The sequence below is a fragment of the Daucus carota genome, chromosome 1 (genome assembly GCF_001625215.2).
Source record: "Daucus carota subsp. sativus chromosome 1, DH1 v3.0, whole genome shotgun sequence".
Classification (NCBI taxonomy): domain Eukaryota; kingdom Viridiplantae; phylum Streptophyta; class Magnoliopsida; order Apiales; family Apiaceae; genus Daucus; species Daucus carota.
The window spans coordinates 50,939,433-50,956,923 of record NC_030381.2 but is presented as its reverse complement, the minus strand read 5'-3'; the positions used below and the strand labels follow the sequence as shown (position 1 = coordinate 50,956,923).

At 34.3% G+C, this 17,491-nt stretch overlaps 5 protein-coding genes across 5 annotated transcripts; 4 read left to right on the top strand and 1 right to left on the bottom strand.

Moving 5' to 3' along the window:
* Positions 1 to 1,083: 1,083 nt before the first annotated feature.
* On the top strand, positions 1,084 to 1,512 carry LOC108224285 (stigma-specific STIG1-like protein 1). The gene has a single exon (XM_017398820.1). The coding sequence runs from the start codon at positions 1,084 to 1,086 to the stop codon at positions 1,510 to 1,512; it is 429 nt and encodes a 142-aa protein (XP_017254309.1).
* A 2,857-nt stretch (positions 1,513 to 4,369) lies between these two features.
* On the top strand, positions 4,370 to 4,801 carry LOC108197939 (stigma-specific STIG1-like protein 1). The gene has a single exon (XM_017365680.2). The coding sequence runs from the start codon at positions 4,370 to 4,372 to the stop codon at positions 4,799 to 4,801; it is 432 nt and encodes a 143-aa protein (XP_017221169.1).
* Positions 4,802 to 7,439: 2,638 nt separating this feature from the next.
* LOC108198671 (stigma-specific STIG1-like protein 1) lies at positions 7,440 to 7,871 on the top strand. The gene has a single exon (XM_017366450.2). The coding sequence runs from the start codon at positions 7,440 to 7,442 to the stop codon at positions 7,869 to 7,871; it is 432 nt and encodes a 143-aa protein (XP_017221939.1).
* Positions 7,872 to 10,095: 2,224 nt separating this feature from the next.
* On the top strand, positions 10,096 to 11,893 carry LOC108224278 (putative pectate lyase 2). The gene is made up of 3 exons (XM_017398809.2): positions 10,096 to 10,809; positions 10,934 to 11,037; positions 11,127 to 11,893. The coding sequence occupies exons 1-3, from the start codon at positions 10,114 to 10,116 to the stop codon at positions 11,482 to 11,484; spliced, it is 1,158 nt and encodes a 385-aa protein (XP_017254298.1). The 5' UTR covers positions 10,096 to 10,113; the 3' UTR covers positions 11,485 to 11,893.
* A 2,303-nt stretch (positions 11,894 to 14,196) lies between these two features.
* On the bottom strand, positions 14,197 to 15,719 carry LOC108196205 (uncharacterized). The gene is made up of 3 exons (XM_017363383.2): positions 14,795 to 15,719; positions 14,649 to 14,693; positions 14,197 to 14,525 (listed from the first exon to the last, which is right to left on the bottom strand). The coding sequence occupies exons 1-3, from the start codon at positions 15,639 to 15,641 to the stop codon at positions 14,398 to 14,400; spliced, it is 1,020 nt and encodes a 339-aa protein (XP_017218872.1). The 5' UTR covers positions 15,642 to 15,719; the 3' UTR covers positions 14,197 to 14,397.
* Between the last annotated feature and the right edge of the window lie 1,772 nt (positions 15,720 to 17,491).

The window sequence follows — 17,491 nt, the reverse complement described above, 5'->3', positions numbered from 1 at the left end:
AGGGGAGGGTGGGGAATGGATAATGAGGGATTTGGGGTAAACTTAAAACTAAAAGAAGAGAAAGGGAATGACGATTTTTGTAAAACAAACAACAACAAAGAAAATGAAACTGGTTGTTTCCCTTCCTTTTGTTAACTACTCCCAACCAAACGGCCCCTTAGTAGTAAGGGAATGGAGACAAATTTATTGCACATTATATTTATTTAAGTAAGATAATATAAATATTTCAAGATGTATTGACACTTGTCGGTGAATCTACTATCCTTAAAAGAATAGCAGAACACTATGAGCATGTTACTGATAAGTTAAAACTAATCAGCATGCATAAAATTAAGCTAGTTAAATATCAACGGTTGAGAAGTTTGATTTTCACATTAACTGTTAAGCTAATTAAATATCAACCAGCGAGCAAGTTTGATTTTCATATTAACGGCTCTAAACTCTCAGTATCTTTAAATTTTTTTACAATTTTCTTCAACTGCTTGACACATAGTTTGACGTCTATATAAAATATAATTTCATAATTTTTCTACTAATTTTTTTTATTTTATAAAAAATGTTTAAATATTAAATTTTTATTCAAAAATAATATAAAATAAATTTATCAAACTATATTTAGAAAATATTAAAACACGTCGAATTCTCATTCCGTAATATAAACAGGGAAGACAAGAAATATTATTTTCCAATTTTCCTTTGATTAAAACACAGAAAGATTAACCTGCACGCCGCCAATGCACCGCAAGTTCGCAATATCGACTTAATCTAGATTCATGATTCTTCTCCTCTGCCCCATATTCTCCGGCCTTTCTGCCCCACATTTGTACTTCAAATGAGACCTAGAATGTAGTAATTCTTAATCTATTGCCCAACTTCCCTTTACTTGCATGTAACACTGACTTTGACTACCATTATAAGACAGGTAAGGTTGCACCAAATTCTTACAATCTATGTACATGTTTCCTTCTATAAATACCCTCACCATTTATCTCAGAGAGCATTCAAATTAAACCAGCTGCTACATTTATAATTTCTTCTATAAATACCCTCACCAAAGCATCTGCAAGTCATTAAAAATAACTAATGGAGTTGTCTAAGATCATCTTCATCTTTCTGGTCATGATGGTCGCCACAATTTTCGCCACCACGACCACCGAAGATGATAATTTAGACCTTGATGTTGCCATAAGTCCTAATGAACCATCATCTTTTCTCCGACAAACGGGTCGTTTTTTGGCTAACAAACCCCGGGCATGGAGGACATGCGACAAGTACCCTAGGGTTTGTGACAACAAGGGAAGCACTGGTCCAGACTGTTGCAAGAAGCAATGCGTGAATGTGATGAGCGACGAGGCTAATTGTGGCAAGTGCGGGAAGAAATGCAGATATAATGAAACGTGCTGCAAAGGTAAGTGTGTGAATACTTCAAGAGACGAGAAGAATTGCGGCGGCTGCAAAAAGAGGTGCAAGAGAGGAAGTTCATGCGTGTATGGGATGTGTAGCTATGCCTGATCCAAAATGTACTATACAGTATGTATAGTATTTGTCCAGAAGATCATGAAGATATGTAAGAGTGTATCAGTTAAGAAAGTATATATATAGTCAGGATATTTGTTGATGGTTGTATGAAAAATAAAGGGTGTTCGCATCAGGAGTATATAATATTGATGATTGATTGCTTTTTGAAAGAGTCAGATTGTAACTATACATCCAAAATTACGTTTCTGATGAACAGCCTGTTCGATTCACAGCCAAGGCGTTGAGATCAGTGACATAAAAGTATTTAAGTTGTTAGCTAGGCGTCGATTGTGGTTGGTATATCGATCAAAATTACTTCATTCGTGGTTATAATAAACAGACGTGACTGATTGTACAACCCAAATTCACTGGATAGGAGGAGTTTAGATAAACAGAATATCCGAGTTCGACTCTTACTCTTCAAAGATAAGAATAGTTTGGACAAACAGAATTTTCGAATTTATGCTACCCAAACCAGTGTTTATGTCTAACTTTTAATTTCTAAGTTTGAACAAACAGATTTTTCGAATTTGACTCTATACTACCCAAAAACGGGACTTGTATCTGATTTTTAATTTAAAAATGGGTTTTCAAATGTATAAGAGTATTAGATATAAGGATCGTGATAAAAAAAAGAAGAAAAGAATTCTCTAATATTTTCAAGTTTAAGAACTTAATTAGCACTCAGCGTTAACCTATGTGTAACATTATCGTCTACGATGTATACAATCACTGATACATTCATGTGCATCTAAGATTCCATACAACTTATATGTAACAATTCTAATCGACTACTTGATATCCCTGTAACTAATTAACCACTGAGGGAACTAGTACAGGTGCATTGCTTCTAGTACAAGTAGATTTGCATGAGTGAACTGTGATTATCAGAACATGCTGAGCTGCTTTATTCACTCTGATAAACTGCACCACTGCAAATGGTAAGTTCCTCATCGCCACAACTGGACTTGAATTTTCATTCTCTTTTTTATCTTCCACGCAGATCCAGAACAATTAACAGATACAGTTGCAAAGATTTTCAGTTAAACACAGATTCTTTTTACGGTTTTTCTAGTGTGTGCCCATGGGCAAATGCTAAGCGTGGAATTTTACAAGTTTGAGATATTTTGATTGGCTCTCATATCTTAATAATGGTAGACTCTCTGCAAATACAACAATCACACCAATCAAAATTTCTCAAACATATTAATGTTCAATCCCCACAGTACGTTTACAGAGTATCAAATATAGTTATCTCTCTATTTGTTGCTTTGTTATTACGAATTTAGCTTAACTTTCATTTAATTTCTCTGCATTATTGACGAAAACTTTTTAAAAAAAAGTAAAGAAGTATTTAGCTATACTAGCTTCTCACCAAATTCACAGCAACGCATTAAACTCAAAACTGCTTGCAGTACTGGAACTAAACCAAACTTTAACAGTTGACGAAGGTATGGTCAAACTATATTGAGGCAGTAAAGACGTGAACGCTATACCATCTTAACTTTCGTAATTACACAGAGCTGGTAGAGTGCTAATGTAACAGATTTGATTTTAAATTCATAAGAAAACTATGAAAAGAAAAAGGTCCGAGTCAGTACGGTCGACTGAATTTGAATTGTATGGTCAAGTTGCAGAAAGTTCACCAAGCATTAGGTTTTTTTAAAATATCTTATTAGATAAGCAGTTTGTAGAATAAGATCTTATTCATATGATATACTTGTATGTTTAGATTTAATAGTGGCTTGAATTTTTTGCACATACTTTTAAGAGTTTTGACCGCACTAATAAAATTATTTTTTTTAAAGTTTTTCTTTTGTAAATAAAAATATGTCACTGATATTTTTATTCACGAAAAGAAAATTTAAAAATAACAATTTTTAAATTAGGATTTAAAATAATCACGGTCTAGATTAGGATTTTATGTTTAACTGTTTTTTTATACTCCCTCCGTTTCAAATTACATGTCCATTTTTAAAAAATCACATAGTTTAAGAAAAGTGGATTTTGAAAGAAAAGAGGTGTATTAAGTCATTAATTAAACTTCATATGTGGGTGTATGGTTGATCTTGGAAATATCAATTTCAAATATGTGAAGAAGGGTTGATTTTGGAAAAATAAATTTATATTGAAAGTTGAAGTGGGCAGGTATTTTGAAACATATATTTTTTTTAAGGTGGACATATATTTTGAAACGAAGGGAGTAGAAAAATAATCACGGTCAAGATTGTCACATCAAAAATAATCCTTTTTGTAATATTTATTTATCTGCGTATAAATAAATCAAAAGGAGAAATACCAAGAAACAGAGGAATTGAGTACCAAGGGAGATGAATTCGGAGCATGAAATTTATAATTGTTTCGCACACATATTAACCCGTACGCAAGTTTTCACATTAACACCGCATGGCGCATATCATCTATACCATTGATTCAAGAACAATCATATGAAACCGTAAGCGAGTTTTTCACTACAATCAAAATCCTAATCTAGACCTCAGAACAGTATGATGCATAACAATGCTATGTACCGCATGCAATATTGACCTAATTTAAATCGTAATTCTTCTCCTATTGCCCACTTTTCAAGGTCAATTTGCCCCCACATTTGTACTTCATATGAGACTTGAAATATAATTCTTAATCTATTGCCCAACTTCACTTTACTTGCATGTAACACTGATTAAGACTGCCATTATAAGATAGGTAAGGTGGCACCATAATTATCTACTAAATTTCTTCTATAAATACCCAAACAACATCCCTTACTTAGCATCCACAAATTAACCACTGCTATCAAATATCCAACAAACTATATATAATCGTTAGCCATCTTCAAGCAATATTAGAAATGGCATGGTCTAAGATCTTCATCTTCCTTGCAATAGTGGCCACAACTACTACCATTTTCGCCAACTCGGTTATGGAAGATGGTAATTTGGACCTTGATGTTCCTATAACAACCTCTGAACCGTCTTCTTCTTCGGGACAAATGGGCCGGTTTTTGGCTGACAGACCCCGGGCATGGAGGACATGTGACAAGTACCCTAGGGTTTGCAACAACAAGGGCAGCCCTGGTCCGGACTGCTGCAAGAAGAAATGCGTGAATGTGATGAGCGATGAGGCTAATTGTGGCAAGTGTGGGAAGAAATGCAGATATAATGAGACGTGCTGCAAAGGTAGGTGTGTGAATACTTCAAGAGACGAGAAGAACTGCGGCAGCTGCAAAAAGAGGTGCAAGAGAGGAAGTTCGTGCGTGTATGGGATGTGTAGCTATGCCTGATCAAAATCTACAACACATTACGTAGAATTGTCCAAACAATCATGAAGATATGTAAGAGTGTATATTAGTTAAGAAAGTACATATAGTAAGGATATTTGTTGATAGTTGTATGAAAAATAAAGGGTGTCCGCATTCGGAGCGTGTAACTAGAAAAAGTTGTTTTCCAGCATTGTCACATATTTTATTATCGAACAGCATCACATTTTTACGAACAGTTTTGAACGGTACTTCCGAACAAGCCTTTTAATTTCATTCTTTAACTCATTCTTTTCCATTCAAGCACAATTTTTCAGTTTTAAGATAACTATTTACTTAATTCAATATCAGAGTTTAGAGTATACAAGTTCAACTCCCAGCTACTCAAAAGTGGGACAGTTTGGAGTCTTTCGACATATAAAATACTCGACTCTCTGCTGGCCAGAAATGGTGTTTGTATCTAATGTTCAATTCAGAAATGCATGGGATTTCAAGTGTAAAGCAGCAGTATATATAAGCATCGTGAAAAAAAGAACTCTCTAATATTTTTAAGTTGAAGAAGAACTTAATTAGCACTAGGCATGAATCTATATATGGTTAAAGTCAATTATTATAAATAAATTCATCGTCAACAATGTATATAATCAGCGATACATTCATGTACATCTGACATTGTATACAAATTATATGTAACAGTTCTAATCGATTTGCATGAGTGAACTGTGAATATCAGAACATGTTGAGCTGCTTTATTCACTCTGATAAACTGCACCACTGCACATGGTAAGTTCCTCATCGCCACAACTTGACTTGAATGTTTCAGAAAATTGAACAGACACAATAGCAGAATAATGTTTAAGATAAACACAGATTCTGTTTGATATTTGTGTGCTACTCATGTTCCTCAAAATTCTGAATTAATGAGATGGACACGCTGACATGTATTTTAAAACTCCTATAAAATACTATTTAAGCAGAAAATACATGAAATTTATTATTCGGTAGCAAACTTAATTTCTTTAATGAGCAATCCCCGAAAGCTTCAGAGTATCAAATTAATTAGTTATCTCTTTATTTGTTTTTATTTTCAGTTGTCCTAAGCTCTAGCATCATTGCTTTGTTTACGAGTCTAGCTTAATTAACTTTCAATATTTAATTTCTCTGCATTAATGTAAACGTATAAATTTTTGTGTTAGCTACTAGCTGCTTCGCACCAAATTCACACCAGAGCATTAAATTCAAAACTGCTTGCGGTACTGGAACTAAACCAAACTTTAACAGTTGACGAAGGCATGGTCAAATTATATAGAGGCAGCAAAGACGTGAACGCTATACCATCTTAATTTTCGTAATTACCAATAAACACAGATGGCTAGCTAGAATGCTGATATAACAGATTTGATTTCTAAATTAATAAGAAGAATATAGAAGAACAAGGTATGAGTCAGTAGTGCGGTCGACTGAATTTGAATTGTATGGCCAAGTAGCAGAAAGTTCACCAAGCATTAGGGTTTTTTAAATATTTTTTATATCTTATTAATAAGCAGTTTGTATCATAAGATCTTGTTCGTCAAATATATATAATTATAATTATAACAGTACTACTTTCTCCTCGAAATATAAATTGTCCATTTTGCATAGACACGTGTCATTATTTGTATTTCTTTTGTAATCGAATTAGAAGTTAAAAAATTATTTAATGATAAAATTTGACATGAAATGGTCGCCGTCTTAAAATTGACATAAATTATTTTGAAATTTATTTGCTCGGAGAAGGCCGTAAAAGTTCCGTCCGTAAATTAATTTTAACGGGCTACGTACATTTCCGATCAAAACAGTGAGCGGAAATTAACTTTATGTGGTGGATAATTTCGATCAACACATCCATGTCAAAATTAATTATATTTTTGACTGTTTAATTTTGATTGAATTATATCTATGATCTCTTTTGGTTATATTTTCCTACTTATCGTATATCATCGACTGATTTCAAGTTTGACTGTTTTTTTTTATCAAAATAGTCCCCTGTCAAAACTGACGGTAATAAATAATCACCTTTTTTGTAATATTTATTTATCTATATATAAGTAAATCAAAAAGAGAGAAATACCGAAAAACGAAGGAATTGAGTAGCAAGCGATGAATACGGAGCATGATACTGTATTTATAATTGTTTCGCACACATATTAACCCGTACGCAAGTTTTCACATTAACACCGCATTCCATATGTACCATTGATTCAAGAACAATCATATGAAACCGTAAGCGAGTTTTTCACTACAATCAAAATCCTAATCTAGACCTAAGAATAGCATGATACATAACAATTCTATGTACCGCATGCAATATTGACCTAATGTAAATCGTAATGCTTCTCCTATTGCCCACTTTCAAGGTCAATTTGCCCCCACATTTGTACTTCATACGAGACTTGAAGCATAATTCTTAATCTATTGCCCAATTTCACTTTACTTGCATGTAACACTGATTAAGACTAGCATTACAAGATAGGTAAGGTGGCACCAAAATTATCTACTTAGTAATAGTTTCTCCTATAAATACCCTCACAACATCCCTTACTTAGCATCCACAAACCACTGCTACCAAATATTCAACAAAACATATATAATCGTTAGCCATCTTGAAGCAATATTATTAGAAATGGCATTGTCTAAGATGTTCATCTTCCTTGCAATAGTGGCCACAACTACTACCATTTTCGCCACCTCGGTTATGGAAGATGGTAATTTAGACCTTGATGTTCCTATAACAACCTCTGAACCTTCTTCTTTTTCGGGACAAATGGGCCGGTTTTTGACTGACAGACCACGGGCATGGAGGACATGTGACAAGTACCCTAGGGTTTGTAACAATAAGGGCAGCCCTGGTCCGGACTGTTGCAAGAAGCAATGTGTGAATGTGATGAGCGACGAGGCTAATTGTGGCAAGTGTGGGAAGAAATGCAGATATAATGAGACGTGCTGCAAAGGTAGGTGTGTGAATACTTCAAGGGACGAGAAGAACTGTGGAGGCTGCAAAAAGAGGTGCAAGAGAGGAAGTTCGTGCGTGTATGGGATGTGTAGTTATGCATGATCCAAATCTATACTATACAGTACGGAGTATTGTCCAAAACATATGAAGACATGTAAGAGGGTGTATTAGTTAAGAAAGTATATATGGTCAGGTATTTGTTGATGGTTGATTGGTTGTATGAAAGATAAATGGTATTCGATATATGAAGAAACCACAATAAAATTGTTTATATATTTTACTAAAGTAATTAATATTTGTGATGGTTGTAAGTAAATTTACTAAATGTTTATTTTTATATAGCCGCACACAGTTGTGTGTCATTTTTAAACAATACACCTCATAACTAAAATTTTGAACTTGAAATGAAATTTCACTTGAATTAATTGCTCGAAAATATGTAGTCATTATTCAACACTATTGATATATTATTTTATATTTAATTTATCTGGATGTTATAAATTCACAATATCATAATCACTCATAAAGTTAACAGCAGTGTTGTCTTGAGTAGAGCTGTTCACGAACCGAGCCGAGCCGAGTTTTGACCGAACCGAGCCGAGCTTTAATTTTTTTTCTGACGAGCCGAGCCGAGCCGAGCTTTTTAATCGAACAAAAATTGTGTTCAAGCTCGGCTCGTTAACTAACGAGCCGAACACGAGCTTGTTCGCGAACAAATACGAGCCGAGCCGAGTCGAGTCGAGTCGAGCCGAGCCAGAAAAAAATAAGGACAAACCGCTAGTTGACTCTTAAAATAGCTAACCTAATAATTTCAATTTTTTTGAAACTTTGTTTATATCACTAAAATGTATATATGTTAACATTCATACAGTTGGATCGGTAAAAAATATTTTTTAAAATATTGAAACACTAAATTAGGATTAAACACTAGTTAGCGGTACTAGTCAAACTTCTACTTGCCTGTTAAAAACCAAATAAAATTATTATTTCCTAAAATTTTGTTTACATCACTAAAATATATATATATATATATATATATATATATATATATATATATATATATATTATGTTGAATTCTGAGTCCAATAACATATATAAATTATAAAAAAAAACCCGAAAATATTACATTTTTTCGAGCTTTAACGAGCCGAACTCGAGCCGAACGAGCTCGAGCCGAGCTCGAGCCGAGCTCGAGCCGAACATACTAAAAGCTCGGCTCGAGCTCGTTTACTTAACGAACAATTTTTTGTGTTCGAGCTCGAGCTCGTTAACTTAACGAGCCGAGCCGAACGAGCTCTTAACGAGCCGAGCTCGAGCTTGTTCGCGAACAGCTCGGTTCGTTAAACAGCCCTAGTCTTGAGGACGAATCCTCTTTCCATTTCTTTATAGTCCATAACTTGTATATATTGACTAATAATATAATTATTATTTAAATATATAAATTAAAGTTTACAAAATTAATATCAATTCATTGTAAGCTAACCGCTATATATGTTTTCTTAATGTGACTAGCGTTACACTTCAGATACCTATTTTTGAGTGTTTCGAATTGGTCTTTTGTGATTGCTTAATTCGTCGGAATCACAGCTGTTTGATTTTGAGCAGAATAATTGTGGCTTATATGAATATGTGAGTATTTTTGTTTAAGTTCATAAATATATATTTAAAAAGTACAAACTTAAAAAGGCCGTTCACTTGAATGCTTTCATGTATAATTACATAGAGTAGTGCTAGGTGCACATAATTGTGTACAGAAAATTTGTACATAATGATGTGGCAAGTGATGTGGTGGGTTTTAATTGGGGTGGTTGATGTAAATGCAGAGGGGCCATCCAATTAAAATCCGTCACATGTCATTATGTACATGTTTTTGTACACAATTATGTGCACCAAGCATTTTCCAATTACATATAGCAGCACAAGGAGTCGGTTCAAATTGTTTATTGTTGCAGTCAGCTGCTGGCCGAATAGCTAAAAGTAATCTCCATTTTAAAATTATATATGTTGACTTCCCTCTCAGACGAGTATACTTCCACACGTTCGATGTTCGCAGGCCTGCTTGCTTGAATCAAAAGGTATGTTACATGTCATCTCCTGCAGGAATCAGATGAAGTTAGGGTCTCTAGAGAGCAAAGCTAGTACAAAAGTCTACTATCACTAAATCTCGTGCAAGCACGTCTATTCCGATCACTAGCTCAAATCAATAATAATAAGAACCGCCGCTAATATGTCAACCAACGTGTGTAAAATATGTAGAGATAGTATGGCTCTATATAAAGACATGTACATTCTTTGTTATCTTTCAATTTAAGTATCTTAGCTTAAATCTTACAATTCATTAGTAATGGCCTCTAAATCTTCTCTCTTATTAGCTTTCACTCTCCTAACCTGCTTCACACTAACCTTGCAAGATAGCTACTCTACACAACCTTACACCAACACACCCAAAAAAGCCATGAACACAATAGACTCGTGTTGGCGTCGCAAGGCCAATTGGGCTGCCAACCGGCGAGCCTTGGCTGATTGCGCCGTGGGATATGGAAAAGACGCCATTGGAGGAAAGTTTGGTGCATATTATGTAGTCACAAATCCGTCTGATGACCCGATTAACCCTAAGCCCGGAACACTCCGCTATGGAATTATCCAGGCCAACCCTCTTTGGATCACATTCGCGAAGAACATGGTGATCACACTCAAGAATGAGCTGATCATGAATAGTTATAAGACTATTGATGGAAGAGGAGCCAAGGTTGAAATCGCCTATGGACCGTGTATAACGATACAAGGTGTTAGCCATGTTATTATACATGGGATTAGCATTCATGATTGTAAGCCTGGAAAATCTGGCCTTGTTATAAGCACTCCACTCCACGTTGGACATCGTCTTGGCTGTGATGGAGATGGCATTTCTATATTTGCATCTTCGAATGTTTGGATTGATCATTGCTCCCTCTCGAGAAGTAGTGATGGTCTCATTGATGTCATCCATGCTTCCACTGCTGTCACAATCTCCAACAATCATTTCTCCCAACATGACAAGGTAATTAGGAACTTAATCCACGCGTATCATGCAGGATTATCATATATTTTAAGTCGTGATCAGTAATTTAGAACGAACATTCATTGTACTAAACAGAAGCTAATATTGTCTCTTTCTTATGCAGGTTATGTTATTAGGGCATGATGATAAGTTTTCAGCAGATAAAATAATGAAAGTTACCATTATATATAACCATTTCGGCCCTGGTCTAGTACAAAGAATGCCAAGGTAAAAAAATAGTACAAACTTTTAAATATTGCTTAACTGCTTGATTAAATTATGTAGCATGATTACGAAGTATCTGAATTTGATTGCAGAGTGAGGCTAGGCTATGCGCATGTAGCCAACAACATGTACGAAGCATGGCAGCTGTACGCGATTGGCGGTAGCTCAAACCCAACCATCTACAGCCAAGGGAATTACTTCAATGCACCCAATTATCTCGAACACAAACAGGTAACCAAGAGAGAGGTGAACAATGGTTGGAAGAATTGGAAATGGAGGTCATCTATGGACAGATTTATGAACGGAGCGTACTTTGTTCAGTCTGGATACGGTAGCTGCTCTCCAAACTACTCAAAATCTCAGTCGTTTACTGTGGTTGATGGATCCATGGTTCCAGCAATAACATCTGATGCTGGTCCATTGTTCTGCAATGTTAACAAACCATGCTAGCTGGTAGATTATCCGACCGTGTCTTCTTCGTTTGGTGAACAAAATGATCTCTGTCCCTTCATCAGTTAAGTCTTTTGCATCTCGGAACACGCACATACAAGAATTTGTGCAGCAATAATTTTGTAAGTCCTATCTGCTAGTTTTCAAGTTTTGCCGATGTTTAGGTAGGCAAATAGCAAGCTAGCCTTCCGCCTTTTTGGTGTGTTATTTACAAACTAGTACCCTAAGCCAGCACTTGCATTAATGGAGTAAGCATTAATGGATCATCAAGCTAGCTAATGGAGTCTGCGTTAATTGTAACATAATGTACAGAGGCACTTGCGTAGGTGCTTCACTTTATGCCCGTGTGTTACAATTTCAATTCATTAGAGAATTTTTGCCTCTGGTGAATATATGTTGCATTGGTGATCAGCCCAAAAATTATGTAATTGTTAAAATAGACTTAAAAGTTGTTTTATATAGTTTACGGTGATAAAATCTCAGAAATTATATATATTTTATAAAAATATTATAAAAATATATTAATATTCAAAATACACTATACTTAATTACGATATATATAGTTTCAGATATATTTAAAATGTATAGTGGTTTTCATATAGTTTGGACCAATATATAAAATTAAAATTTTTGGAAAATATATGAAGTGTGAATAAAAATTAGTAAAAAGGACAAAAAAAGTAAAGTGTCTCGGAGCCACTACAGAGGTCCCTGACTTTTTATTTGAGTTGGTCCAATGCAATTTTAGCCGGCCATTTCCTTATTGAGAATCTTCAAGCGTGAAGTGTCCCCCCATTGGGGATGCTCTAAGTGACACAATTAATGAACCGCATATATTTCAATTCAGACAGCATTTTATCACCTCAACTGTACAAAGAAAACATACCAATCAAATTTGCATATATGAGTACTAATAATTTTAGCAATTGCAAGATATGAGAAACCACTCTAGTATATTAAAAGAAAAGAATGGCAATTTTGATGTAACAAGTCGGCCTGTGAAAGAATAATGGTAACTTGAATTTTGACAAAAGAGCTGCCAATATTATAGCATGCAAGGTACTTTTTTTCCCAATCCAAAATGAAATTACTTATAAAGTCTTTATACTGATTCTCGCAGATCGCGCCTCTGCTGCAAATGTATATACTATGATTTAGTGTTCATCTTTATAATTACTTAACTCCTGGGAAAATTTGCAATGTCTACCATCTGATAATCAATATGTATAATTTTCCTGTCACTTATTCAATACTATTTCCTAATTATACTATTTAACCAGTTATCTATGTAGTTGGTGTCGATTACACATGTTGGAGTTGTGCCTGTAAGCTTGAACTAGTGTTGAAGTTCTAATATATAGAGGATTTCAGATGATTGTTGACTAGTGTCATATCGTTGTAGCTGATGTGGTTATAAATTTATAATCACGCAGGAGGAGGACAAGCTCAGACAGCTATTATGGCAGAGTAAGGGACTGGTGTATAAGTCTGATCCGCCAGAGCCAGAGGTTGTTATGCCACTGTTGATATTATATATGCACTTCCAATAAGCTTTTAATCTGAAGCTATAACTGATTATCTTGCTTGAACTTGCAGTCGAAAAAGGAGCTCAGGCGCACGGATTCAGTAGCGTTCTTCTGGTTTGGAAATTTAAGATCATGCTCTGGCAGGTAATTCAAGTTCACACCATAATAAAAAAGTTAAAAGAAGTTGCTTATGCATGTTTTTCATCAGATGTCTCCTTTCGTGAGAGTTTGTTGTTTCCTTAATCCTGTCAGCAAATCCAGTTGGTCTGTTGTTTAGTAGAGAATTGCGCTTATTTCCCTTTCTGAACTTTGTGATTTGTCACACCTTCCAATAATTCTTAGTTGATTTGAAGTGTGGAACTGTTATGTTGTGTTTGGTTGGGGTGAATGATTCCGGAAGGAATGGAATGAAAAATGAACTATATTATGGATGATTTTTAAGAAATTTCATTCCTTCCTCCATTCCATTCCCTACATCATATGCTAGATATCACCCCTTCCATTTGAGATGGAATGCTCCATTCTCTCCCATCCTCAATTTCTTCTCAAATCTCATCATAGCAATTTTGCACTCCTTCAAATTTTTTCTAAACTTTCTTTCTATCTCTATTAGTTTCAAGCATTTTTTACTCATTTAATTCCATTCCATTCCATTCTCCCCAACCAAACACAACATTACTTTCTTAAGTTTAACTATATATATTCTGCTCAGCATCTTACCATGCTGGTGTGGGAGCTTCATAACATCATCATCCATGCCTAGGTTCTTACAAATCCTGTACAAGTTCCACCATGGATTTCATATAATCTGCTTAGTCTGGTTAGCTGAAGTTTAATCCCGAACTCAACCTCTTGAAACTTTCACGAGATAGGATGTCATAGTGTCTTTCTAAACTTTTTTTCTACTTAGTGGTGATCATTTTGTTTTGGGCTCGACTAAAATTAGACAACTGAATTAGAGTTTTCCCATACGATCTGCTTGTGGATGGAAAACTTTTAGAGAGGCCCTTGAACCAGTTTCAAAAAAATAAAAATTAATCTAGTCTTTCCTTTTAATAGTTGTTCCTTTTATTCTTAGCGTGTTGCTAAGAAAGAATGAAAGATTAGAAACGAATGAAGTAATGTGCTTTGGCTTTATTGTAACAAGTGGGAGATCATTGAGGATTCACAAGTTTCATACCATGTGTTGCAAATAAAGCATGGTAATGTAACTAATATCCTTCTAGTAATAAGAAACTGCGTGTTTTCCAAAAAGTATCAGTATGATTATCAACTTAAAAATACATAAAACACAATAAACTAGCAGTCTAGTACAGAACAATATAAGCAAAGTAGAAAGAAAATAGATTCCTGAAGTTTCTTTGTATGTGGTCTGTGCATATATTACTCAAAAGAGTCTGTTCTCATTGCTCTGAACCCCATGTGTTACTGGAGCTTTTGCCCTCACTTTCTTCCAGAACCATATTCCAGCTCCAACTCCTATAGCTCCAGCAACTGAAACAGCACTCACTGTCCCTGCAATTTATATGTTCGGAACCAATATTAGGAACAGTTTGTTTATTCCTCCTTAAAAACGTAAAGAAAAACATATAAGCGATATTTATCATGTGTTTGTGGATATGATATACTAGTTTTCACCTGCAACTACTCCCCTGTTGCTATGCTCCTGAGAAACATCATGATCTGGAAAAATTAAGAACAAAAGAACAACATTTTAAATTCTTGAAGATTTTGATATAATTAATTAGGATTTAACAAAAATCAGGGGGTAGCTAGGAATGTACCTTTGCAGTAAGTAGTAACATTTCCTTTATCACATAAGCATAAAAACTCCTGTGTTTTAGTATCAAAGCCACACATTCCACCTCCCTTGGCAACATCCTGACAATGTAGGCACCTTGTAGTGACCGGAATATCAAAATCAACCCGAATCCCATATTCAGGAACCTGATTATCCGGCTGTATTGCACCAACATTTCTCCAATACACACTAGCATAACTAGCACAATACTTAAGCATCAGCCTCAGAGAGTCAGTAGCTTTCGGATAATATGAACAACATGAACTCCCACGCAATGCAGAAGCACATTCAGGCAAATGCCTGCAAAGATAACTAGCACTGTCACATGTTGAATCACACTGATCTGGAAACCGTTCACAAAAAATCGGTTTAGGCTCCATGATCACATGCTCTTCACTACAATTGAAGAAAAGGTAGTCATTCTGTCGAGACAAAGAAAAATGTGTGCTACTGTCTAGGCTAAACGGTCTAGTGGGGCGAAAATTGTCACCATCTTGACAATTCCACATGAACGGATCACTTACCAAAATGTGAGGATCCGAATATGATACATTCCTCACAGGATATCTGCCTGAAGGAGTTCTTAGCTCAAGACTTCCGGAGTCTGAACATACAAGTATATGTCGATAATATGGACTACCACAACCATCATCTATGCCGAAAGGATAGTAGATTGGTATGTCACCGCAAGATGTTCTGCATTGAGATGATTGAGCTTTTATCAAGCCTGGAAAAATAAGGATACTAAGTAGTAGTGCAACATGAACAAACAAGGCATGTATTATATTGTTGCATAATGTGGATGTTATTTGGAGGAGTTGAGAAGCCATGGAAGATATTGTGATATGAGTAAGATGGTAGCATGTCTGAAGTAAGGGATTTGAGAAATTAGTATAATTAAAGTTGAAGCTTAGTGTAAAGATCTGAATGTTTTGATTTTGCTTTTTAGCTTTTCCTTTATGCTTTATCTTTGTTGTTCTTTTGTTGGTGACTAAAAATCTAAAATATATTGTTGATGCAAGTAGTTAAATAAAATACTGTCGGCCCATATGAAAAAACAATTTACATTTTTTAAATCTTTGTCCTCCAGCCCAACCCTCCAATTTATGGCCTTTAGACAGCCCAGCAAATCAGTTTTATGGCCTGTGGTCTTGTTTTGTTGATGTTATCAGCTTGGTTGTAATGGATAATTATATTTGACTTTTTCAATTGTAAATTTATATAAATATTATTATATTTATATATATATATATATATATATATATATTTGCATATGAAAATAACAGACTGTCTATTAATTTCTTTTGTGCATTAAAATATTCTCTTGTGCATGCATATACGATATATCCAGATAAATCTTTAAATGACTATTAGAAATTTCAATAATTATATATTTTAGAAAGTTTTATATATTTTTTCCTACTAAGATTCTTGTAGGTGTCATGATTGTCAGGATATATAGGACGTTTTATATGAATAATTTTGTTCAATAAACTCTTGTTGTGGCACTAAATATATAAATAATATAATACACATAGACTTGGAGTTGCACATACGTTTTGGAAACTTTATCCTGAAATAACATCATTATGACCTAACATGCACGTATAAAACGCTAAACACCAATTAAACATTAGTTAGTGATTCAAAAGCTTAGTTAAACCTAAACTTGACGAAAAGGTTGTAGTGGATAGAGAACATCCAAAAGAAAGAGACTTATTTAAGACTTCTAATTGACCACTAATCAAGATTACAAAACGTTTTAGCCTTGCAAATCTAATACTAAATGAAAACAACTTTGAAGAGACTAATTAATTGACCCTAATCCAAATCATAAACCATATGAAGCCCAACTACCCAGTTAAACTATAATAGTTTCATGTTACAAGGGTCCCCATGGAGCTTGCTCGTACAGATTAAGCTTCTTCTACTATTCCACAAAAGGGTTCTAGTACAAATTGAAGGGTTTAATTCAGTATAACCAAACTTTCCGTCGTCTTATTAGTTGTCCTACCATAGTCAAAAGTAGACGGAAGAATCATGTTAGATTGCATGCATGCATGCAAGTTTAAGCTGCCTTTTTATTACCATTCTATTTACACTTTTCTTTATGAGAAAACTATACTCCACGAGTAGGAACCTGTCGTAACGTTATAAACAAAACTAGCTAGGGAGGCACCTAAACTATAAGCATAATTAATAATTAATTTACTTCACCTCAATTTGATTAAAATGTATTAAAGAGTATTATAAAGAGCCTTAATTTTTTTTAATTGTTAGAAATCCTCTGCCGTCTTCTAATTTAATTTTTGGATGGTCAAAGCTATAAAAGTTTGAAAAAGAAACACACATGTGTATATAAAAATTGATAATCGGAACTGTTGATCTACTGATTTATGAAAAAAATTTAGACAAATTGAAATTAACCAGAAAATATTTTATAAATATTAATTGAGGATTGTTCAATAATTGAAAATTTTTACAACAATAAATATAAATTTATATATATATATATATATATATATATATATATTTGTATTTGCTGAACATATATAATATCCGAAATCTTCAATAAAATACAATATTCATACAATTTTTTCTATATATACAGTCATATAGAGTTCCATAATAAATACAGTAAAAAACAAAATCATAAAACTTTATCTTCCAGGTATCATTA